The sequence below is a fragment of the Sinohyriopsis cumingii genome, chromosome 18, assembly GCF_028554795.1.
Source record: "Sinohyriopsis cumingii isolate HCF-2022 chromosome 18, ASM2855479v2, whole genome shotgun sequence".
NCBI classification, from domain to species: Eukaryota; Metazoa; Mollusca; class Bivalvia; order Unionida; family Unionidae; genus Sinohyriopsis; species Sinohyriopsis cumingii.
This window is the reverse complement of record NC_142978.1, coordinates 9,963,797-9,989,700: the sequence shown is the minus strand read 5'-3', so window position 1 is coordinate 9,989,700 and position 25,904 is coordinate 9,963,797. Positions and strand designations below refer to the sequence as shown.

The window sequence follows — 25,904 nt, the reverse complement described above, 5'->3', positions numbered from 1 at the left end:
TGGATCAATTGTTGTTCCATTGCATTTTTTATATCCATAAGATTATTTTGAATCTTCGTTATATTCATGGGGCCCCGAGTGGCCGAGTGGTCTAAAGCGCTGTCCGTTACGGATCACTGCCATCTCACCTCTGTCTGCGTGTGTTCGAGTCTCGGATTCGGCCAATGTGGGTATGTGAGAAAGCTTGCCAGTAGCTTCTCGAGGGTCGGAGGTTCTTTTAGGGGATTTCCCGTTTTCTTCCTCCACCATTAATACTGGCCGCCATGTATAGCCTATCGTGTGCTGAAAATGGCGTTAAGCCCTACAACAACAACAACAATCGTTATATTCATAAGATTATTTTGAATCTTCGTTATGTTCATAAGATTATTTTGAATCTTAGTTGTGTTCTTAAGATTATTTTGAATCTTAATATAATTCATAGTCGAGATTATGTGAATCTCTTATTGTGCAAAATACTGTTTGACACGTATGTGCAGTCCATGAGGTTTCTTGGATCTGTACTTCATATTAATTTAGTCAGCATATATGGCAAGATTAAAGGCTTAAAACTATATATAAGATTGTACCTATGGCATGAAGGGAATAAAAAAATGCCCTCCTTTTCTTTCCGCATGCTGAATAAAAAATGTTTAAGTCACTGATGTTTTAGATCTCTGATAGATATGTGCTTTGCGATAAGAAGTTGTCGATCCCAATATAATTTAATTACATGAAAACCTTTGAAAACACACCATGCAATTATGCAATTAGCCGTACTGATTACATAGAATTAACACTAAAAACACAGAACTAAGTATAACCTGGTGCGAAGGTAACGGAAAATATGTTCCTGATTTATGCAGAAGACCATATATCTGTTCTGTTGGCTTTTCCATAGCTATAAGGTAACTTCTCGCATAAGAAGAGGAAGTCTTTCCAAGGTATAGTACCATATAGCTTGGTCATGTGTGCCATTCTTTATGCCATCTTAACAATATGTGTATACAAGGCATATACATCAAACACTAACGACTGCCCGAGATTTGACTATGAATACAAATTGTTAGAAAGGCTCCTGAGGGTTGAATTCGTCCAAAGAGAAACGGACGCTTCCATGGTGGAGCTTCAGGAGAAGGTTAAAATGCTTGAAATAGATGTTTTGAAGAGAATGCTTGTAAATGAGCAGCTGGTGCGGGATAGATCAAATGGTAAGTATATGACCTTTATATGTTGTTATGTTCCTTTGTAAAATTATATTACTTACATTCACCGTCTTGCAAAGGAGACAATACAGCTACCAGGTTTTCTGCATAAATAAATATTTAGTGGCCTACATGCATCCATTTCAAATACAAAAACTAACTAAATAAACTAAATATTAATCTTTAAATGCATTGTTAGAACATTAAATATCACCTAGTGGCATATACGTTAGAAATTTAGTCGATATATTTAGCATCACTCTGTATTTGAAAACCTTAATGTTGTTTGTACTGGTGTAAAGTAATGAAATTAATTATATTGACAGATGTATTTTTGCGCTATTCGCAAGTACCGTGATTACTCAAAAACTACTGAAATATTATTCTTGGAATCAGTTAAGTTTATCATTGGCAGCGTTTCCATTAGGATTCAGTTCTTTTGCTATGTGAAGGTATGCGCAGTTTTGCGCCGTCTTTTACCTAACGTCACGTTTGTGAAGTTTTTAGTTAAATTGGTAGGACTTGTCGATAAGTAAGACTAATAATTTTCTTAGATGGCTTGGGGAATTTACTTTCAAATTCAGCTGACCCTGGTTTGAATATATATATATATATATATATATATATATATATATATATATATATATATATATATATATATACATGCAGACCAGCAACTAGCAGGCATTGATGTTTTTTTCGGGTATGTCTCCATTATTAAGTCCGAATAATTATTTTAATTTGTAATTACAATTAAATAGTGTTGGCTCTGTCTACATTTGTTAGAGAAAGTTTCTACTCATTTGAGAATTTACAAGTATCTAACCTCCATTACATTCATATGTATAGGTTATTGCATTTGTATGGGAAAATGCGAGCGAGTTTTTTCTGATGGAAATACAGCACGACCTTGGGAGTGCACTATACCCATCCGACAAAACGAGTTCATATTTTCCCATACAAATGCAGTAACCTTTTTATTATATGCTCGTTTTCTTATTCTACCTAAAGCATAATTATATGAACAAACACACACTACAAGAAACAAAGTAACTGAATGTATGCCGTATTCCAAACTAAATACACAAGCGCAGATTCATCATTACACAACAAAAACAGTATTAATGCGCACATAACTCCGCCCACATAAATTTGAACTTAGTCACGCTATACATAACTTTCGAAAGCAAATGACGTTTTGGATACTTAAATTGGAAATCTGAGTCATAGTGTGAATGAATGCGCATTGCAACAACTTTTATCACTTGATCTCTAATGAACAGAGTTTTGTATTTTTGTCGATTTTACGAAATTTCGTGTTTATGGACTGGATTTATCTGAACCAATTCTACATGAAGTACATCGGATTTCAGCAGCATGTTGACATCTGCAAGTCTGTTTCTCTTTTGTCACTGAATGTTTGAAATCATAATGTGGAAATAATATGAAGTCTTTCAATTGCAATTATCAAAAAGACGCTATGGAATATAATGTTTATTTCATTTTGAGTGCAGTAAGGAGGATGTAATTGCACTTGGAATATAATCGAAATTACAGTACCATTTCGAAATGTGTAATAAGCTTCAGAACCCATGACATGGCTAATGTAATTCGGAGAACTAAGAAAGTAAATTTTGAGGAAATTCAGGAAGTGAAACAGTAGGTATATTTTTACAATTGTTATTACCAGCTAAAGAAGACAGTTTGTGCCTTGTCACTTGCGTATTATTGGTAAGGAATCCGTTTTGCGTCTATATCTAGCCTAAATCCGAAACATTGTATCCAAAAAGTTAATAGGGAATGTGGCAAAGCAGCTGGTATGTGGAAGTCCACGAAAAAATCTGCTTTAGTTCATTCAAAAACAAAATTTAATCAACCAAAACGTAAAGAACATATTATGTGAGTGTACATGATTTGTTTACAAAGTAGTTCCCAAGACACTATTGGGCTCACATGAGTGCAATATGAAGTACGCTTGAGTGCAATATCGTAAAATACTGACAGATTTTGATAATGTAAAGTCAACGGAGGAAAAAATCGGCATATAATAATATATGAAAATACATTGCATTTTAAAATTTGTATAGTATATGTATATTTGCAATATGTATCTCATTTTGCGAATCAGCATAAACTGTACCTGGTCATATAATAACAACAATGAGATATGTGTATAGACATGTGATACATCACCGGTATGAATTTTAAGTTATTATCCTTGTAAAAGGTTTTATTATAACTAGTCAGTGTGGTCTCCTGTCATAGAAAATCATCACGCTGTATTGTGTTACTTTACTCAACATTTTTTATATTTCTTGAAACTAAACGTATGTGGATGGTCCTAGTGCAGCGTGGTATACGAGTGAAAGTGCTAAAATTTGAAATGTCGCGATGGTTGGCATTATGGTTCTTTGAGAGTAACCCAAAGTTGATCAGAAATATATGATCGAATTTGAGAAAGCTCTTTTATGAAAATTTTCTTTATTCTTGTAATTCTCTTCCGAAGATTCACAACTGGATCGTACAAAGATCAAATTGTAAAACAACAACAACAACAGCAAAAAATTATTAAAACAATGCTACTAATAATAATAATAATATGTCATTATTATTATCATTATTATTATTATTATTATTATCTTTGCAGGGTAAAACAATGCATAGAATCAGGATCAGTCAGTCCGATTTCCATAATAGTTAATTTTTCCTTTGCACATCACACAAAAGTTATGACTTGGATAACGATGAAAGCAACAGTAAAATGTACTGGACGCTCTATCAAATGTTTGTCCGAAATCTATATGGTCGATGGCGCAATGTCAAGTGGATAAATGTCTTCATACAATCGGTATAGCTCGCTAAACAACCCTATGTAATTAAATCACCTCTTCGTCATATTGTGGATAGAGACGATATTCAATTCGTACATTCTAATTCATTCGATATGTAGGTTCGTCCCACTGGTGGTGAAGTTCTTGTTTTCAAAGGATGGTAGTTCTTGTGATAAACGTGTGGTTATCTTCTAATAAATTTTCCTTAGTCCAATGAATTTTTAATTTTCAGTTCTCGGATCAATCTACGTGAGATGGGGAAGGACTACATGTCCCGGAAATGATACAGAAATCGTGTACAAAGGTGAGGCCAACTGCGTTTTGTGATTACATTCTTACCAATCCTCTCTAACATTTGTATACCTATGATACATTGTATTTGCCACATTTGAGTTTATTTTGGACACCGTTTACTCTAATTATATTCTCTACAGTACTGCCTTTTTATAGAACAGATGTAGCCTGCAAAATGTGGATCCTGATACAAGCACCCTCCTATTCGCTTTAAACCATTTTATTTCCAAATCTAAGCCATCCGACCTCCTTTTCTCAAATTTACACCCGGTATCTCTCAGCCTGTCACAGTGCTTTTGACCTTGCATGAGTAGGTATGTTTATCAAGTTACAACCGACATGCAAAATATACATAATTCATAGTGTTTTTAGATGTGTAGATGAAATAATACACTTACATAAACATTCTCGTGCCTGGATACCTTCAGTGCTAACTTACAAGTCATTATTTTTAAAGCTGGTAAAGTGTTACACTCCATCATTTTACAGGCTCGTTACAAATGCAAAAAGGAACTTTCAGCTGCGGATCCAGAAATTTCGTTTTTTGTTGGGGTTGGGGGGTATGTTTTATTTTTTTGTACATATTTTTTCTTGGTTAGATGGGTGGGTGTGTAAACAACCAGGCAAAGGATCTGCGAGGCAAAACTCTTAGAAGTTCCTGCGTTAACAACCTTTCAATGGCATAATTGTAACCATATATATATATATATATATATATATATATATATATATATATATATGAAAGAAGTTTGTTCCATGAAACGTTCCTCTTTATGCAAGTTCGTATCAGACTGGGTTCTAGGGGATACACCCGTCAGTAGTGAATGGGAATACGCTAGCGACAATGGGAATTAGCATTACAGAGACCGCTGGGACACTCTGGCGACAATGGAAAATTAACATGGAGAAAAATCGTTGGACACTCTGGCGACAAGGGAAATTAACATGAGAAATAGATTTTGGGACTGTTGAGCGACAAGGGGAAATTAACATGGGAAATAGATTTTGGGACTGTTGAGCGACAAGGCGAATTTAACATGGGAATAAATCGTGGGACTGTCTAGCGTCAAGGGCAATTGAACATGGGAATAAATCGTGGGACTGTCTAGCGTCAAGGGGAATTTAACATATGGAAATTGAACATGGTGGGTCTGTATAGCGTCAAGGGGAATTGAACATGGTGGGATTGTCTAGGGACAATGATGGTAGAGGGTCAAACACAACAGAGACAGAAACATACATACACTAGTACAAGCGTGAGATTACTATATAAAGCATTACCAAGACCCGAAATCTTGCTGGGGTGTTCAAAAATTTGCATAATTGTAATGATGCTATAAATAGCTATAATCAAGGAAATGCTCAACGACAAAATGCATGTGACTAAAAGTAACGCTAAAATGACGAAATTGTCCCAGAATTTAAAGGAAAATAAACATATCCCCGAAAATTAAGTTACAATGGTTTAGACTAAAATGGATAAAATTAGTAACTACTTACAATATCAACTTCTGTGACGATCGTGGATAAATACCTATGTATCTATAATCAGCTGAAATTCCTATGAAATCCCACTATCTATTTAGAGCTCCAACTTGTGGGTTATTCCTTTGTAAAATCCCTCTCTTTTTATAGCCTCAGCTTGAGTGACGTTCCTGTTTATGAATTCTAGTATATAGGTATAGCTACAAAATGTGGAAATCCCCAAGTCGATATTTATAGTCTCAAAATTTCCAGCGTCAGTGACGTCACTGTACTGAACACTAGGGGATAAATGGCAACAGTGTTGCAAGTGGCTGACCTGAATACGTGCTCCTGTAGGTAGGTAGGTAGAGTGTATCTGATAGGGATAAAGTGAGTTTTATAGGGACAAACAGAGACCAATACACACACACACACACACAAACACATACACACACACAGACACACAACATATGCGCGCAGACACACACGCACACACACACACAGAGGGAAGAGGAAAAAACAAACTCCAAATATACTATCAACACAGAGGGGAGATAATACAAACCCCAAATAAACTATCCATACAAACGTACGCGAACGCATACAAACCCCAAATATACTATCCACACAAGGTCGCTAACGCATACAAACCCCAAATATACTATCCACACTCGGGAGGAAGAAAAAAAAAACAACCAAATATACGATCTACACAACGTACGCGAACACACACACACACACACACACTATAAAATGGATAAAATTAGTAACTATTTACAATATCAACCTGTGTGACGATCGTGGATAAATACCTATGTATCTATAATCAGCTGAAATTCCTATGAAATCCCACTATCTATTTATAGCTCCAACTGGTGGGTTATTCCTTTGGAAAATCCCACTATCTTTTTATAGCCTCAGCTTGAGTGACGTTCCTGTTTATGAATTCTAGTATATATGTATAGCTACAAAATGTGGAAATTCCCAAGTTGATATTTATAGTCTCAAAATTTCCAGCGTCAGTGACGTCACTGTACTGAACACTAGGGGATAAATGGCAACAGTGTTGCAAGTGGCTGACCTGAATACGCGCTACTGTAGGTAGGTAGGTAGAGTGTATCTGATAGGGATAAAGTGAGTTTTATAGGGACAAACAGAGACCAATACACACACACACACACACACACACACAACATACGTGCGCAGACACACGCACACACACACACAGAGGGAAGAGGAAAAAACAAACCCCAAATATACTATCAACACAGAGGGGAGATAATACAAACCCCAAATAAATTATCCACACAAACGTACGCGAACGCATACAAACCCCAAATATACTATCCACACAAGGTCGCTAACGCATACAAACCCCAAATATACTATCCACACTCGGGAGGAAGAAAAAAAAACAACCAAATATACTATCTACACAACGTACGCGAACACACACACACACCACACACACACACACACACACACACGCACACCACAGAGGGAAGAAGAAGAAAACCATTATACACTATCCACACGGAGTGAAGAAATAACCCTTTATATATACTATCAACAGAGAGTGAAGAAAATAACCCATTATATTCCATCAACACAGAGTGAAGAAGAAAAAGTTTTTTGAAAGCACCTAAGCCCTCACCTGCAATGACCAACTCTGCCAAACACCTACACCCCACCCCACCCCCCACTCCCAACACTACAAAACCCATTTAACCCGTTATTTTATGGCATCAGTGTGTGCTTTAGGAAACATCAAGACACAAAATGATGGATGAATAGACTGACTATTGTGTACGGACTTGCATGCCTAAAGAGCGTGCGTGAAGGAAAACATCCTTCCATTTCAATTCTAACTAAAACATGATCCAGAGGGATAGAGAGAGGTGAAAGAGCACAATTTCATAAAGTGTGAGTAAAAACAAAACACGCCATCCTTATTATACAATGTCAAGACCAAGAGACACTTACGTTTTCTTTCTGGTCTATTCTCTTTTAGAAGGTAGTATGAAATTTCACATCAGGGCCAACGCATCGGCTCACATTGTCAATTTTTCCATTTCCATGTCTTTACTGGCACAAGTTCTTCATCATCTTCAATTTCTTCTTCTTCTTCTTCTGAATCCCTCTTCTCTGTTTCGTCTTGTTTTTTTTTGTTTCTTCTCTTTTCTCGTAGGGCACTCTGAATTCCAGCGTCCTTTCTCCTGACAACGATATTAGGTATCTTGACTTTTGTCTCTCTTTCTTAGACGAAGCAGGTATTTTGGAGACAAATACCCATTTACCTTTGCAGATATAGCAAACTTCATTAGCACACACTTTCGTATGACTCTCATCAAATCAACGACCAAAAGAGTAAGTTTTGTTGCCACTTTCGCCTGTGAATTATGCTTTCGTATGACTTTTAGCAAATATTTGACCAGCAGTTCGATCTGTGCTGACTCTTCCATCTTCTTGATCGTTTGAGAGTGAAATGAATACTCTGAGGCTAAGACACTATCCTTATATACAGGGACCTGCTGCGTATGAAACCTAGTCAAATGTAATTTTGCAATAAGATGAAACGATTTCTTTGAGGAAGTAAAAGGCAATGATGTACCGTATCGCCTCACACAAAACCTGAAGTGTTAGCTCAGATCCGTGTCAGCGATTTCGAAGACGACATAACTGAGCTTTCATCAATGCTCTCCATTTATGCCACAAAACCACGAGTCCTGATTCACGCCAAAAGAAATTTCGTTCGGTCCATAACAAATAGTATCACATCTGAGAAACGCAAAAACGAACTTCCAGAAAACTGAGAACGACGGCTTACACCTACAACGTGAAATGTTTGAGTTCAAGTAGTGCGTAAAACTTAGTCAAATTAAATTTTTATAGTCAAGACGAAACGATCTCTTTTCGAAGAAGAAAGCAGACACCAAGCGACAATGGCGATCTGTGTCACACAACACTTTTCAAAATGTATATGATCAGAGGTTTGTTCTAGCGATCTGCACGGTTAAATTAAATGTTGATGTATTTTGTAATAAGACGGACACAATTTCCATGGGATCGCCCATGGAACCATTGTTCGTGCATTAGTTTAATTTTTTAAAATATTTTTTTATATAAATCGCCTATAGGATAGACCCAGTAAAGCATGGCCATTCTCGTCACTGTGTGAATAGCTACTCAAGTCAATTCGAAGTGAACGCGGTAAGAAAATAAGTATAGCCAATGAAATGGCTTACAACGGGTGATGCATTGTATTGTTCTAGGACTGTGTGGCATAATAATCCCTATGTTCTTGCGTTGTTACCATTACAGTGCAGACAGACTGAAATGTGAACTTACAAGCCCTCTTTGTGTGTGTTGTACCATTTCTTCTTACCACATCAAAATACTGAGCGTCACAGTATTGGTTCGCGTTTTCAAGTTGACCATTTTTTTTATATCTCACTTAAACATTTTAACATAAACACTCACACTCACATCGGTAGAGTCAGAACAGATGTGTTACAGTATTGAGGGGCATGTTATCTTTTTTTTTTCAAACTAATAAATTTGGGGTTTGTATGAAGTAAAGAACCGAAAGTACAGTGAAACTCAAGGATGATGACCCAATCGGTCTGTCTATTGATGCGTGTATTTACTTAAGAAGAAATATGACCTCTAAAACACAAAGAGATACGGCAAGCATGATTAGAATGAACATAACGATGTTTTCCTTCACGCCCGTGCAATTTAGAGCTTCAATCCTCTTTGAAGACAAACTTGGTCTCCTTTTGTAGGGCTTGAAATAATAAAAGACCTGAAAAAAATCTTAAGAACTTTGCTATAGATAATTTCATCAACAGACTAAACAACATAAATACCGTTACAACACTAGAAAGCCTTAAATCTTCTATCAAAAAGAAATGCATCAAAAAATTAAAGATTAACGATAACTAACCAATGAAACCGAATTTAACAAAGGCAGTGACATGTAAAGAAATGGCTCTCACTTTGGAAAGGTAGGCGAATGTACTCTGTCATGCACCATCAACTTAAAAAAAAATTATAAACAGAGAGAAACCTGAATTCAAAATTCAGTTATTTTTTTTCTTCAAAATTGTTTCGTTTCTTTTTTCTTTTTTTGGAACAAATCTAAGCACTAATATAGAGTGGAAAAGGGAAAATGCACATACAAGCTTTAATATTTCTGAAAAAATGAGGGGTTATTCCTAACGTTCATAACCACCTATGGACTTGGACTTGTCTGTGACTTATCCATAAAACAAGATGTACATATTTCTGGTCAAGCTGCAAGTGTGTGCGTGTTTTTGAAAATGGTAAAAATTGGATATACAATTTTCTCGTGACACTTATAAAGTGAAGAGTCTGTGCAAGTGTCAAAAGCCAAAGTCATATAAGTTTTGTATTTTGTACGGCTTGTAAAGATTTCCACTTTAGAAAATGTGAAGTGTCACAAGTTATTATCACAAACAGAAGTGGAACATAGGGGCTTGCAAGAAAGAAAATAACCCAGACAGTTGGTGTCATCAAGAGTGCTAGAGACGGTACCCGAACTTGCTTGCTTGCTTACTTGAATTAAAGTGATTTTCGCTCTAATGGAGCATATATCACTGGTTTAATAACGCACCGCGTGATTTTTAATTACTCCTGGGGAAGGAAAGAGATCCTCATCCCCCAGGCTTTTATGTACTCACAGACTACTTTTAAATTTAGCCACTCAGGTGTAGGACTAACTAGTCCTTAACAACCTGACTGAAAGGCTTTAAACATGAGTGGGAATAGTCTCACCACACACTCATTTTTCTGTCCGAGCGTGGTAAAGGAGGAAAAAGGTGCTCAAAAAGACAGCCATGGGTGTTAAGTACTCAACAAAACGCTAGCCCGTACTTATTTCAAATCAAGTCGTGTCACCAAAAAAAACGACGTGTACGACATCAAAGACATTGTCAAACGCAGAAACCGTTATGTGGGCAAACGACGTGTTAAAGAAGTCAAAGTACGTTGGAAAGGATATCCACCCAGTTTTGATTCTTGCATCGACGCTTCGCACTATAAAAAGAAGTGACCATCATGCCCTTTCACACAGATTCAGCTACTGCGATCACTCCTTCACCCAATTCTTCTCTGCAAGATTTACAAACACAACCCTTGTGGGTGTGGTATGGAAAACGTGTGCCTAAAACGCAAATCGTCTTTTTCTGCCAAACCTTCGTGGTGTATTGTGTCATCGGTGCATCCATTGCCAATTTGAGTTTGCAACAAGGAGACAAACACTTGTGGACCATTGTATTGAGCAATTACATCGGTTACCTGCTTCCCAATCCCTCCCTGAAATTCTCCTCGAGCGGGAACCACGGGAACCTTGTGTCCAGTGCCAGTGCCAGTCACCAGTCGAACAACAACAACCACAACAACAACAACAACCCCATTTTGGGCGGAGACACTCCTCTAACTTCCAGTATCGCCTCGGAGAGCCACAAAACTCTGGAATTATGAGCAATAACAACCAATTTTACTTAACCTTACCCAGTGACAGTTCCATGGAGGTGTTTCCCAAGAACACGGTCAAATTACCTCAGACCATCCAGTTAGATCACGAAGCCCATTGGGAAGTGGCTTTAGTGGAAATCATTCACCCAACACAAATCAAAAACATCACCGAAAAGCAAAACACTTTCGAGGTGGAAATCCTGAATGCCCAATTGGAGGAAGAAATCAACAAAATCGGGTTTTTAGGGGACACAAGACCAGCCAGCAATCCAGTCTTCATTATCTACACCTTGAAAATTCCTTCATGTTATTATTTTAGTGGTGAACATTTGGTGGACACTATTGCGGACAAGTTCAACTTAGCCTTTGGCAAAGCACTGAACAGAGCCAAAAAAAGTGTGAAGATCGAGTACCATAAAGTGGCTCATCGTCTCCTGATCAAATTTCAAGATACGGACACATTGTCCCTCAGGTTCAATGGTAGTTTGTTTGAAATTTTGGGTGGACATGCAGAAATGGTCGCAAACAATATGAGCCCCAAGATCAAAAGTAATATGGATTTTTACAGAGCTTTTGGAAACCCGGTAGAATTGAGCCAAGGACTTAATTTGATCTTTGTGTATTCCGATGTGGTGGAGTACAACGTGGTGGGACACACCTCTGTTCCGTTACTGCGTGTCATTCCTTTCAAAGTGGATAGTACCACAAACAATGACCAGGAAGGTGCAAACACCTATCACGTACACCGTGAATTTGTACATCCTCACTATTTGCCCGTCAGTAAGTCGTATTTAGACACTGTCAACATTGCTATAAAAGGAGATCTGGGACAAAATATTCCATTCTCCAAAGGGAAAGTTACAGTGAAACTCCATTTTCGAAAACGGTTCTGTAACGAATTGTAAGTCAAGACAGCGAGGAGGGACATTTTCACCCTATAAAATCCGGCCAGATGCGTGTGGAATTTCAGTTTACAGAAAATCTACGCGCAGATAATACGGTGAACGTCATCCTGTATGCTGAATTGGACAATACGATATAAACCAACAGTTTGAGAGAAGTCATTCTAGACTATTAGAAGTCATGGAAGACTTTTATCAATGTCTGTATAGTAGGGATTCTTTGGACATGGAATGTGAAGATCCTGAGGAAGGAGAACCCCAAGACAAAGACGAAGAAGTCATCATGATGAAGTCTAGATGGCCAGAACAAGAATCACATTTAGTTTCCTGTTATGCTATAGTCTTGACAGAAAAAAAATTAAGGAATTGATCAAGAAAGATTGCTATGGATGTTATAACGATCATCCCAGTAAAATTCAACACGATAAATGCCTGATGCTGAGTCAAGAAGAAAAATTGGACGAATATCTGGACGAAGCTTGGAGTCTCATCTCGGAAGAAGACGTGTTACAACAGTGGTATAAAGGCTTGCGTGAACATTATTGTCCTCCATTAACAACTCAAGAGATCCATCGCATTGAAGCTCTGTTGGATCAGAGTTGGGAGACGAGGCGAAGAAACGGTTACTTGTCAGACATTTTCAAGCAAAAAGTCAGGATCGAATTGATCACTTATCATTACCTGTGAAGAAGAAAAAAAAACAAAAGATGGATACGTGAGAACTTTATTACCTTTTGAACCACAGTTTGTACACTGCTTCTTGGAATCCTGTCGTCTGTGCTAAAGATGAACTCCCTCATTGCACACCTCAAAACCATCAAGCTTATGTGATCAACACGGACGACAGTCATCTCCCAGGAACCCACTGGGTAGCCGTCTACTTTCCTCAAGAAGGATGTGTGGAATATTTTGATTCTATGGACTGCCCCTTTGGAAGACGATATCATTGACTTTATGAGAAGAAATGCTCAGACCACACGATTCAATAATGTGTAATAACAAGGCACATATTCCTTGGTGTGTGGACAGTACTGTGTGTATTTTCTGCATCATTGCAGCCTGGGCTATTCTTTAGAACATTTAGTGACTCATTTTGATCCTCGTTCTTCTTCTAGAAACGATGTGAAAGTAGATCGATGGTTCTGTGACCATTATGCTTATCTTTTGTCTCAAGCTAGGAAACGTAGTGTCCATCAATGGCCTAATGACTTCCAACAGTGGAAATCACAATTTCATTCACAACGTTGTCAGCCCTGTTTAAAGTAGAATGTGAATTGAAAAAAAATGTTTGGTATTTGAAAAAAAATTTTGATGTTATAATGTTGGATTATTGTTAAAAAAATGTTAGAGTTGTTTGTTAGTATGAATAAAAAAATGTTGTGTTTTGAAGAAAAAAATGCTTTTGTGGTTTGTTTGGCTATAGGAATGTTGATTCATGCTCTTTGACTTCTCTCTATCCCTCCCATAACACTATTTGAACGTTCCGGCCAGAAAACCGTGTAGTAATGTTTTCCTTCACGTCCGCGCTTTGACTTTAAGAAGCGGGAAAGTTTCCAGTCTGCCCATCCATTGTTAACTCATCCTCCTACGAAGATGTGCTCCAAACTAGCTAAGCTAAACGAAGCCTACGTGAATTTGCATAGGGTCAGACACAGTCTGATACCGAAGCCAGAAGAGATAGAAAATGTGAGAATGCTAGAAGTCACTGAAGACCTGAAAGAAGAGCTCTTCAAGGAGGAATTCAAGAAGGAGAAAGAAGAATGGATGGAGAAGTACAGACTTCATAAACAGCAGAGAGAGCAGCAACAGCAGCAGCATGAACCTGACAGAGGCTTTGTCAACAGTTGTATCGACACCAAAGAGTTCTTCTTCTCTTTCCGAAGAAGCAGACCTTATCCTGTGAGAAAGCCTGTCGTCAGAGGAGGTCGCCATCTTATAACCTAAGCGACCGCCATAGCTTCAAGTTCCAAAAAAAAAAATTCAGGACTACTCCATACTCTCGAAAAGAAATAACATTCCATTGCCTATGATATGTTAGTCAGTTAGAAGAAAAAATACAGAAGTGAGTCTATCAGCACATGATTTCTTTATCTTGGTTAGAAAGTGCGACTCTAAGTCCTTCGTTTCCGTCGCTTATCAAAATTTTAAAAATAGTAATGTTCTGTAAAAAAGTGAGTGAGTGTTTCTTTTAGGTTTGTGCGTTTTTTTTTTTTTTGTTGGTGATAATGTTGATAATGTAAGTTCGGATACAACGAAATTAAAAGAATTAGGCCCAGAACTCGGTGTGGAGAAAAGAAATATACGCAACAGTAGCGGGAGCAAGAAATGCAGACCTAACCAGTTAGCACTCCACCCACCTCGAGAACACAAATAACATTTAGTCAACATCCGACTATACCTAACAAACAACCTGCCCCGGAAAGAGTGGTGGCAAAACAAAGGGCCAATTATGTTAGACAAACGGTATGGCAAACTCAAATGTAATTATCGGAGGCACTACGTTCTTTTCTGGGGCCCCGAGTGGCCGAGTGGTCTAAAGCGCTCTCAGTTACGGATCACTGTCATCTCACCTTTGTCTGCGTGGGTTCGAGTCTCGGATTCGGCTAATGTGGGTATGTGAGAAAGCTTGCCAGTAGCTTCTCGTGGGTCGGTGGTTCTTTCCGGGTTTTTCCCGGGTTCTTCCTCCACCATTAATACTGGCCGCCATGTATAGCCTATCGCGTGCTGAAAAATGGCGTTAAACCCTACAACAACAACAACGTTCTTTTCTCACTCCGATACTACAGGCAATCTCAGCTGAAAGAACAACCACAACAACAATAACAGCGACAGACACCATAGCAGCGGATTTGAAACTATCTACCTCAACTAAAGAATTAGTATCAGAACCAGAAGAGGAAATTGAGGCGGTTGAGGAGGAGGAGGGGGACGCTGACCCTCGTTGAGAAGTACACCGAAAAGGGACTAGATCAAGCATTGTATGACGTCAACAAAGCAGGGTAGTTTATTAGAGCCATACAATACGTTGCCTACAAATATCTAGACACCTTTAAACCAAGACCTTCTCAATGGGGATTAGGGTCAGAGTTCTTCCCCAATTCTACAGACAAACCTACACTGGATACCCCCTCAGTCAACTGGTAGAAGCCGCTGCTTACATTGCCGCCCATCATGGCTACGCATTTCCTGATATCAAGAATCATGAGACTAGGAGTGCGGGAAAGAACGTGAAAGCAAAAGAGAGACGTGTTACCCTCTAACAGAAAAAACCAGCCTTTTTTAGGGCTCCAAAAGATTGCTTTTTATTAACTAGGGAATCATATTTGGCTTGGTATCCCTCCTTGACTAAACTATTCTCGAAACAAACTTGACCCATTGGAACACCGCAACAAACTTAACTTTATAAACCTAACAGTGACCAAACTGGTATATGTCTCTTAGACATAATAATTTAAATAAGATCAGTATGGCTATTTTTATGTAGACTAAGTACTAATATTAGATAGATATGTTAGGAAGTAGGAAATTTAACAGACTCGTTAGATTTGAACTAATTGCACAAGTGGTTAACACATTATTGGTACTTTTTACTGTCCATTAGCAAAAACGGGACTTGATTTGAAATAAGTACGGGCTAGCGTTTTGTTGAGTACTTAACACCCATGGCTGTCTTTTTGAGCACCTTTTTCCTCCTTTACCACGCTCGGACAGAAAAATGAGTGTGTGGTGAGACTATTCCCACTCATGTTTAAAGCCTTTCAGTCAGGTTGTTAAGGACTAGTTAGTCCTACACCTGAGTGGCTAAATTTAAAAGTAGTCTGTGAGTACATAAAAGCCTGGGGGATGAGGCTCTCTTTCCTTCCCCAGGAGTAATTAAAAATCACGCGGTGCGTTATTAAACAAGTGATATATGCTCCATTAGAGCGAAAATCACTTTAATTCAAGTAAGCAAGCAAGCAAGTTCGGGTACCGTCTCTAGCACTCTTGATGACACCAACTGTCTGGGTTATTTTCTTTCTTGCAAGCCCCTATGTTCCACTTCTGTTTGTGATAATAACTTGTGACACTTCACATTTTCTAAAGTGGAAATCTTTACAAGCCGTACAAAATACAAAACTTATATGACTTTGGCTTTTGACACTTGCACAGACTCTTCACTTTATAAGTGTCACGAGAAAATTGTATATCCAATTTTTACCATTTTCAAAAACACGCACACACTTGCAGCTTGACCAGAAATATGTACATCTTGTTTTATGGATAAGTCACAGACAAGTCCAAGTCCATAGGTGGTTATGAACGTTAGGAATATCCCCTCATTTTTTCAGAAATATCAAAGCTTGTATGTGCATTTTCCCTTTTCCACTCTATATTAGTGCTTAGATTTGTTCCAAAAAAAGAAAAAAGAAACGAAACAATTTTGAAGAAAAAAAATAACTGAATTTTGAATTCAGGTTTCTCTCTGTTTATAATTTTTTTTTAAGTTGATGGTGCATGACAGAGTACATTCGCCTACCTTTCCAAAGTGAGAGCCATTTCTTTACATGTCACTGCCTTTGTTAAATTCGGTTTCATTGGTTAGTTATCGTTAATCTTTAATTTTTTGATGCATTTCTTTTTGATAGAAGATTTAAGGCTTTCTAGTGTTGTAACGGTATTTATGTTGTTTAGTCTGTTGATGAAATTATCTATAGCAAAGTTCTTAAGATTTTTTCAGGTCTTTTATTATTTCAAGCCCTACAAAAGGAGACCAAGTTTGTCTTCAAAGAGGATTGAAGCTCTAAATTGCACGGGCGTGAAGGAAAACATCGTTATGTTCATTCTAATCATGCTTGCCGTATCTCTTTGTGTTTTAGACGTCATATTTCTTCTTAAGTAAATACACGCATCAATAGACAGACCGATTGGGTCATCATCCTTGAGTTTCACTGTACTTTCGGTTCTTTACTTCATACAAACCCCAAATTTATTAGTTTGAAGAAAAAAAAAGATAACATGCCCCTCAATACTGTAACACATCTGTTCTGACTCTACCGATGTGAGTGTGAGTGTTTATGTTAAAATGTTTAAGTGAGATATAAAAAAATGGTCAACTTGAAAACGCGAACCAATACTGTGACGCTCAGTATTTTGATGTGGTAAGAAGAAATGGTACAACACACACAAAGAGGGCTTGTAAGTTCACATTTCAGTCTGTCTGCACTGTAATGGTAACAACGCAAGAACATAGGGATTATTATGCCACACAGTCCTAGAACAATACAATGCATCACCCGTTGTAAGCCATTTCATTGGCTATACTTATTTTCTTACCGCGTTCACTTCGAATTGACTTGAGTAGCTATTCACACAGTGACGAGAATGGCCATGCTTTACTGGGTCTATCCTATAGGCGATTTATATAAAAAAAAATATTTTAAAAAATTAAACTAATGCACGAACAATGGTTCCATGGGCGATCCCATGGAAATTGTGTCCGTCTTATTACAAAATACATCAACATTTAATTTAACCGTGCAGATCGCTAGAACAAACCTCTGATCATATACATTTTGAAAAGTGTTGTGTGACACAGATCGCCATTGTCGCTTGGTGTCTGCTTTCTTCTTCGAAAAGAGATCGTTTCGTCTTGACTATAAAAATTTAATTTGACTAAGTTTTACGCACTACTTGAACTCATACATTTCACGTTGTAGGTGTAAGCCGTCGTTCTCAGTTTTCTGGAAGTTCGTTTTTGCGTTTCTCAGATGTGATACTATTTGTTATGGACCGAACGAAATTTCTTTTGGCGTGAATCAGGACTCGTGGTTTTGTGGCATAAATGGAGAGCATTGATGAAAGCTCAGTTATGTCGTCTTCGAAATCGCTGACACGGATCTGAGCTAACACTTCAGGTTTTGTGTGAGGCGATACGGTACATCATTGCCTTTTACTTCCTCAAAGAAATCGTTTCATCTTATTGCAAAATTACATTTGACTAGGTTTCATACGCAGCAGGTCCCTGTATATAAGGATAGTGTCTTAGCCTCAGAGTATTCATTTCACTCTCAAACGATCAAGAAGATGGAAGAGTCAGCACAGATCGAACTGCTGGTCAAATATTTGCTAAAAGTCATACGAAAGCATAATTCACAGGCGAAAGTGGCAACAAAACTTACTCTTTTGGTCGTTGATTTGATGAGAGTCATACGAAAGTGTGTGCTAATGAAGTTTGCTATATCTGCAAAGGTAAATGGGTATTTGTCTCCAAAATACCTGCTTCGTCTAAGAAAGAGAGACAAAAGTCAAGATACCTAATATCGTTGTCAGGAGAAAGGACACTGGAATTCAGAGTGCCCTACGAGAAAAGAGAAGAAACAAAAAAACAAGACGAAACAGAGAAGAGGGATTCAGAAGAAGAAGAAGAAGAAATTGAAGATGATGAAGAACTTGTGCCAGTAAAGACATGGAAATGGAAAAATTGACAATGTGAGCCGATGCGTTGGCCCTGATGTGAAATATCATACTACCTTCTAAAAGAGAATAGACCAGAAAGAAAACGTAAGTGTCTCTTGGTCTTGACATTGTATAATAAGGATGGCGTGTTTTGTTTTTACTCACACTTTATGAAATTGTGCTCTTTCACCTCTCTCTATCCCTCTGGATCATGTTTTAGTTAGAATTGAAATGGAAGGATGTTTTCCTTCACGCACGCTCTTTAGGCATGCAAGTCCGTACACAATAGTCAGTCTATTCATCCATCATTTTGTGTCTTGATGTTTCCTAAAGCACACACTGATGCCATAAAATAACGGGTTAAATGGGTTTTGTAGTGTTGGGAGTGGGGGGTGGGGTGGGGTGTAGGTGTTTGGCAGAGTTGGTCATTGCAGGTGAGGGCTTAGGTGCTTTCAAAAAACTTTTTCTTCTTCACTCTGTGTTGATGGAATATAATGCGTTATTTTCTTCACTCTCTGTTGATAGTATATATAAAGGGTTATTTCTTCACTCCGTGTGGATAGTGTATAATGGTTTTCTTCTTCTTCCCTCTGTGGTGTGCGTGTGTGTGTGTGTGTGGTGTGTGTGTGTGTTCGCGTATTTTGTGTAGATAGTATATTTGGTTGTTTTTTTTTTTTCCTCCCGAGTGTGGATAGTATATTTGGGGTTTGTATGCGTTAGCGACCTTGTGTGGATAGTATATTTGGGGTTTGTATGCGTTCGCGTACGTCTGTGTGGATAGTTTATTTGGGGTTTGTATTATCTCCCCTCTGTGTTGATAGTATATTTGGGGTTTGTTTTTTCCTCTTCCCTCTGTGTGTGTGTGTGCGTGTGTCTGCGCACGTATGTTGTGTGTGTGTGTGTGTGTGTATTGGTCTCTGTTTGTCCGTATAAAACTCACTTTATCCCTATCAGATACACTCTACCTACCTACCTACAGTAGCGCGTATTCAGGTCAGCCACTTGCAACACTGTTGCCATTTATCCCCTAGTGTTCAGTACAGTGACGTCACTGACGCTGGAAATTTTGAGACTATAAATATCAACTTGGGAATTTCCACATTTTGTAGCTATACATATATATTAGAATTCATAAACAGGAACGTCACTCAAGCTGAGGCTATAAAAAGATAGTGGGATTTTCCAAAGGAATAACCCACCAGTTGGAGCTATAAATAGATAGTGGGATTTCATAGGAATTTCAGCTGATTATAGATACATAGGTATTTATCCACGATCGTCACAGAAGTTGATATTGTAAGTAGTTACTAATTTTATCCATTTTATAGTGTGTGTGTGTGTGTGTGTGTGTGTGTGTGTGTGTGTTCGCGTACGTTGTGTAGATCGTATATTTGGTTGTTTTTTTTTTCTTCCTCCCGAGTGTGGATAGTATATTTGGGGTTTGTATGCGTTAGCGACCTTGTGTGGATAGTATATTTGGGGTTTGTATGCGTTCGCGTACGTTTGTATGGATAGTTTATTTGGGGTTTGTATTATCTCCCCTCTGTGTTGATAGTATATTTGGGGTTTGCTTTTTCCTCTTCCCTCTGTGTGTGTGTGTGTGCGTGTGTCTGCGCGCATATGTTGTGTGTCTCTGTGTGTGTGTGTGTGTGTATTGGTCTCTGTTTGTCCCTATAAAACTCACTTTATGCCTATCAGATACACTCTTCCTACCTACCTACAGTAGCGCGTATTCAGGTCAGCCACTTGCAACACTGTTGCCATTTATCCCCTAGTGTTCAGTACAGTGACGTCACTGACGCTGGAAATTTTGAGACTATAAATATCGACTTGGGGATTTCCACATTTTGTAGCTATACATATATACTAGAATTCATAAGGTGGCGCTATACAGTTTCGCATTTTGCATAGGGTTAGGATTTTAAAGAAAAAGAATTTCCGCGGCTCTCCTCACTGGTTTTACTGGCTATTTAAAAAAGACCTTGTATATCTTTGGTATAATGCAAAGAACCTTTAATTCCCTTTATTTTGGTGTATGATTGATGGGTGTACTATGGGTTATAGAGTATACAGCTTGGCCTTACTTCAAATGTGCACCTTTCAAAAAAGTGCTAGCTCTACTTGGTCATTTTCACTTCCTGAACTTCAGAGGTCAATTGTATAAAAAAGAGCCTATAACTTTTTTTACATTTTATATTTTTGGTAATTCATTCATTGCACTTTCAGAAGCTGGTATTGTCTAGTCTGGCAAAATTCATTTTCCCTATTTTAATAGCTGCTATGTATAGTGCACTTTAGACTAATTCAGACTGATTTTTTAATACAAGGGAGCAGTCATTTTAGTTAGCAGTGTACTTAAATCATGTAAAATTTCCAAAAGTACAATATCCAGAAGAAATATCATCCACATTACATTAATGTAGCATAGAGATATGCCAACATTCTCTCCACTGTGCATGTTTTAGATGCAAACTACTTCACCTTACATACGTCACTCTCTCAAAAGTACATATTATCTGGTGAGCGCCACCATAAAGAAGATATAGGTATTATTTTTGTATGATTTAATTATGTTTATATGGCTGAAACATTTAAGTCGCAAGCATCAAAACAATCCTTCTGAATAATTCTCCTGCCTTTCCCCCCACAGAACAGTATTTATGAGTGTCAGAGTCTCTAACAAGTCCAGCCTCCCCCCCCCCATGATAAAAGTGAGCTATTTTAAGAATGCACATTACTTTTTGTAAACATAGCAACCAATGTTATGCTGAATGACAGGAACATGAAACTATCCAGAATTATTTCAGAGAGATCAACAAAGAATTTTACAGTTAGAAAAGGGAGGCAACTCATCAGGTTCATAAAGGTCAAAGGTCAAAGTGTAAAATATTTGCCTATTGTTTAATATGGAAGAAGCGAATTCACTTTCTCTTCATTTATTTTTTTATTTCATTGCAAATAAATGAAAAGAAACATTTTCACCATATATTTCTGTCACTTATTGCAACAGTTTTAAATTTAAGTTGACTCTATTCCTATATTCTAAGACTTCTAATTTCCCCATAATTAAGGTCACTACTCACACAAACATACCTCATGGCAAATTATGTAAGCAAGAGAAATATGATCATAATTAGCTTATTTTCATGCTTAACATCAATATGAATGTACCATTTTATTCAGAACATCATACATAATTATATGAAAATAAAAAAAATAATTGCAAACATTTTTATATTTTCTTTAAGGTGGCGCTATACAGTTTCGCATTTTGCATAGGGTTAGGATTTTAAAGAAAAAGAATTTCCCCGGCTCTCCTCACTGGTTTTACTGGCTATTTAAAAAAGACCTTGTATATCTTAGGTACAATGCAAAGAACCTTTAATTCCCTTTATTTTGGTGTATGATTGATGGGTGTACTATGGGTTATAGAGTATACAGCTTGTCCTTACTTCAAATGTGCACCTTTCAAAAAAGTGCTAGCTCTACTTTGTCATTTTCACTTCCTGAACTTCAGAGGTCAATTGTATAAAAAAGAGCCGATAACTTTTTTTACATTTTATATATTTGGTAATTCATTCATTGCACTTTCAGAAGCTGGTATTGTCTAGTCTGGCAAAATTCATTTTCCCTATTTTAATAGCTGCTATGTATAGTGCACTTTAGACTAATTCAGACTGATTTTTTAACACAAGGGAGCAGTCATTTTAGTTAGCAGTGTACTTAAATCATGTAAAATTTCCAAAAGTACAATATCCAGACGAAATATCATCCAAATTACATTAATGTAGCATAGAGATATGCCAACATTCTCTCCACTGTGCATGTTTTAAATGCAAACTACTTCACCTTACATACGTCACTCTCTCAAAAGTACATATTATCTGGTGAGCGCCACCTAAACAGGAACGTCACTCAAGCTGAGGCTATAAAAAGATAGTGGGATTTTCCAAAGGAATAACCCACAAGTTGGAGCTATAAATAGATAGTGGGATTTCATAGGAATTTCAGCTGATTATAGATACATAGGTATTTATCCACGATCGTCACAGAAGTTGATATTGTAAGTAGTTACTAATTATATCCATTTTAGTCTAAACCATTGTAACTTAATTTTCTGGGATATGTTTATTTTCCTTTAAATTCTGGGACAATTTCGTCATTTTAGCGTTACTTTTAGTCACATGCATTTTGTCGTTGAGCATTTCCTTGATTATAGCTATTTATAGCATCATTACAATTATGCAAATTTTTGAACACCCCAGCAAGATTTCAGGTCTTGGTAATGCTTTATATATAAATCTCACGTTTGTACTAGTGTATGTATGTTTCTGTCTCTGTTGTGTTTGACCCTCTACCATCATTGTCCCTAGACAATCCCACCATGTTCAATTCCCCTTGACGCTATACAGACCCACCATGTTCAATTTCCATATGTTAAATTCCCCTTGACGCTAGACAGTCCCACGATTTAGTCCCATGTTCAATTGCCCTTGACGCTAGACAGTCCCACGATTTATTCCCATGTTAAATTCCCCTTGTCGCTCAACAGTCCCAAAATCTATTTCCCATGTTAATTTCCCTTGTGGCCAGAGTGTCCCACGATTTTTCTCCATGTTAATTTTCCATTGTCGCCAGAGTGTCCCAGGGGTCTCTGTAATGCTAATTCCCATTGTCGCTAGGGTATCCCCATTCACTACTCCCGTCCCTCCGCTCTTCATATCGATTAAAAAGTTTATATTTAGGGTGTGGGATCTAAACTTCATCTATTAGCCAACACTCTAAATCTCATTTCCAACGAGTCCCCTGTGTTCATTGAATAACTGATTCAGACTAATTCGGATTCGTCCCTAATATATTCACAGATCCCATGAGGACAGCTACAGCAGTCCGAATAGTCTTTAAATTCAATACAAAGGCCGTCGTACAATGAAAAATTTTCCGGGAAGAGAATTTAAAAAAATAGAAATACGTACTGAACATCTGTAAAGAACGCATATCAATCATGCATGATTTCACGATTGCTTGGGTATATAATTAAATATGCAAAACTGCATAAGTGTATTGATATGAGTTAGCGGAAAAAACAAATTTGAAATGGTATAGGGGGGATACGTTGAGGCCGTTATGGTGAGACTTACTCTGTCAAAAAAGGAATTATTCCTGGACTCAAAAGCAGAACACATACGAGGTTTTGTATTTATTACATACCCATTTTTAACGCTTTTTTTTCGATATATTTATATTTACGGTATGAACGAAATTCAACACGAATTAGAAATATTAAAAGTTTAAAAATATCATAACGCAGACGTTAAAGAAGACACAAAAGTAATTCCCATCATCGTGCGGGATACAGAAATACCAATTGAACGTCCTTATCGAACGCCATATTAAACATGTATGATCAAATAGGAATGAAAAAAGGTGCATATTACACTTATCTAGAAAGAAATTCACTTTATATATTCGTAGTGTTCTTGTTAATGCTAACAAGAACTTTACCTAACCGAACTGCGTTTCCACCGAATCCAATAGCGGTAATTTTATTCTGAAAATAAATCAAACACATACAATTATTTGTTAACTCGATCTGATTATTTAAAAGTAGATTTTGTTTGGAATCAGCATATTTTTTATGTAAGTGCTTTAATCGAAAATGATCATTCGTTTCTTTCTTTAGTAAGATGGCTCGATATGAACCCTGCTAATTCATAGCAGTGATTAAATGCATTATTTTTATATGCGGCTATTTATAGGCAATAACTGGGTTTTATTTTACTAATGTAGTGAAGCTTAGTATCCAGTGTGCAACAATAAAAGAAGCTGAGACAATTTGGGGCACTCGTTGATTCTTTCGCGAGTGTCATTTTGAGGCATGCTAGTGTATAAAGATGGAAGTAATTCATTTTCACATTTATTTTGCTAACTTACTCTTTTTCCAGGATTTGCTAGTGGCTCTTTTCACTCTCACGCCGGAGGCGCAGCTGACTTTCTTTGCTTGCCGGAGGAACCGAACTGGGGAAAAAATGTCGGCGGAACAGTGTGGACTGCGTATATATACGGTGCTGAGTACGAATTGGTGGATGGGTCGAATCCTTTTTCTACCGTGTCTAGCCACGATGACGTACCATGCTGTGTGTGTAAAACTTCTCATATGGCCATCCTTATTATCCCTGGTAAAACGAACTGCTATCCCGGATGGAAAATGGAATATACTGGATATTTGATGTCTGGATATTATGATCATGTTGGGACTACAAACTACGTGTGTGTGGACGAAAACCCAGAGGCAATGTCTCGAGGATCTGCAAACAAGGACGGTCATCTTATGTATGTTGTCCAGGCACGTTGTGGGTCCTTACCTTGTCCACCTTATTTTGAAGGGCGAGCTCTGCCATGCGTTGTTTGTTCAAGGTAAAGGTGGAGTTCGTGTTATTTTAGGCAGCATATGTACTCGGACAACTATGTTACACATTACTATACACATTCATGTGATAGAAGGAAATAAAGAGCACTGTTGATTGCTTGTTTCTTATTATCCAAACTATTATATGCTCGCGTTGCAATTTATTTATATTCATTTACATTTTTTATGTTCTACTGACATCAGCATAATTGGCATGTGGTCATCATAATTTTGGCCTTTATTGGTGTTGTATTTTGTATTTTTTCGGCGATAATTACATTACAAAAATTATCTGCTTCGACAGAACTTCCTAGTTGTATCGTGAACAAGGAGTAGAAATAATTATTCAGTTTTCATCTGACAAAACTATTGGGAGTTGCTAAATACTACAAGAAAATTACTCTTTATGAGATGTAATGGCGAAGGTTTTTCTATGCCTATAGTTGTGATGTAAATTGTAAAATTAATTGAAAGGAAATTAAAGTCATAAATATTGAGTTTTCTTCAGCTATTCATCATTGTATAAGATCCGAATAATCCAGCTTTTTTACAATGCTCACCATAAAGCCCTACATAACTTTTAAATCCATTTGCCAACTGTACATTTTTAATTGCATCCAAAACTGTGAAAGATATGTTTTAAAATATTTCTTTTACAAATTATGAATCCTTTTCACTCGCATCAGGAATAAAGTCATCGAAATAAGAAATTTGATTACTCCATGTTTTGAAAGTTTCAGGATAGAATTTTTCAGCAGATTTATTAGGATGGAAAGTTGTAATTTTATATGTATTTCTTGTTTTTAAAATATAAATTGTGTGTGCATCTAGAATGTAATTTCCTATATATCATTTATTTAAATAAAGTTAGTTCATTCGTCGAGAA

General features: G+C 37.3%; 1 protein-coding gene across 1 annotated transcript; it reads left to right on the top strand.

Moving 5' to 3' along the window:
- The first annotated feature begins 828 nt into the window (after positions 1 to 828).
- Positions 829 to 25,904, top strand: LOC149776054 (short-chain collagen C4-like). Its single transcript, XM_089941585.1, has 3 exons — positions 829 to 1,190; positions 4,248 to 4,319; positions 24,555 to 25,904. The coding sequence occupies exons 1-3, from the start codon at positions 947 to 949 to the stop codon at positions 25,028 to 25,030; spliced, it is 792 nt and encodes a 263-aa protein (XP_089797711.1). The 5' UTR covers positions 829 to 946; the 3' UTR covers positions 25,031 to 25,904.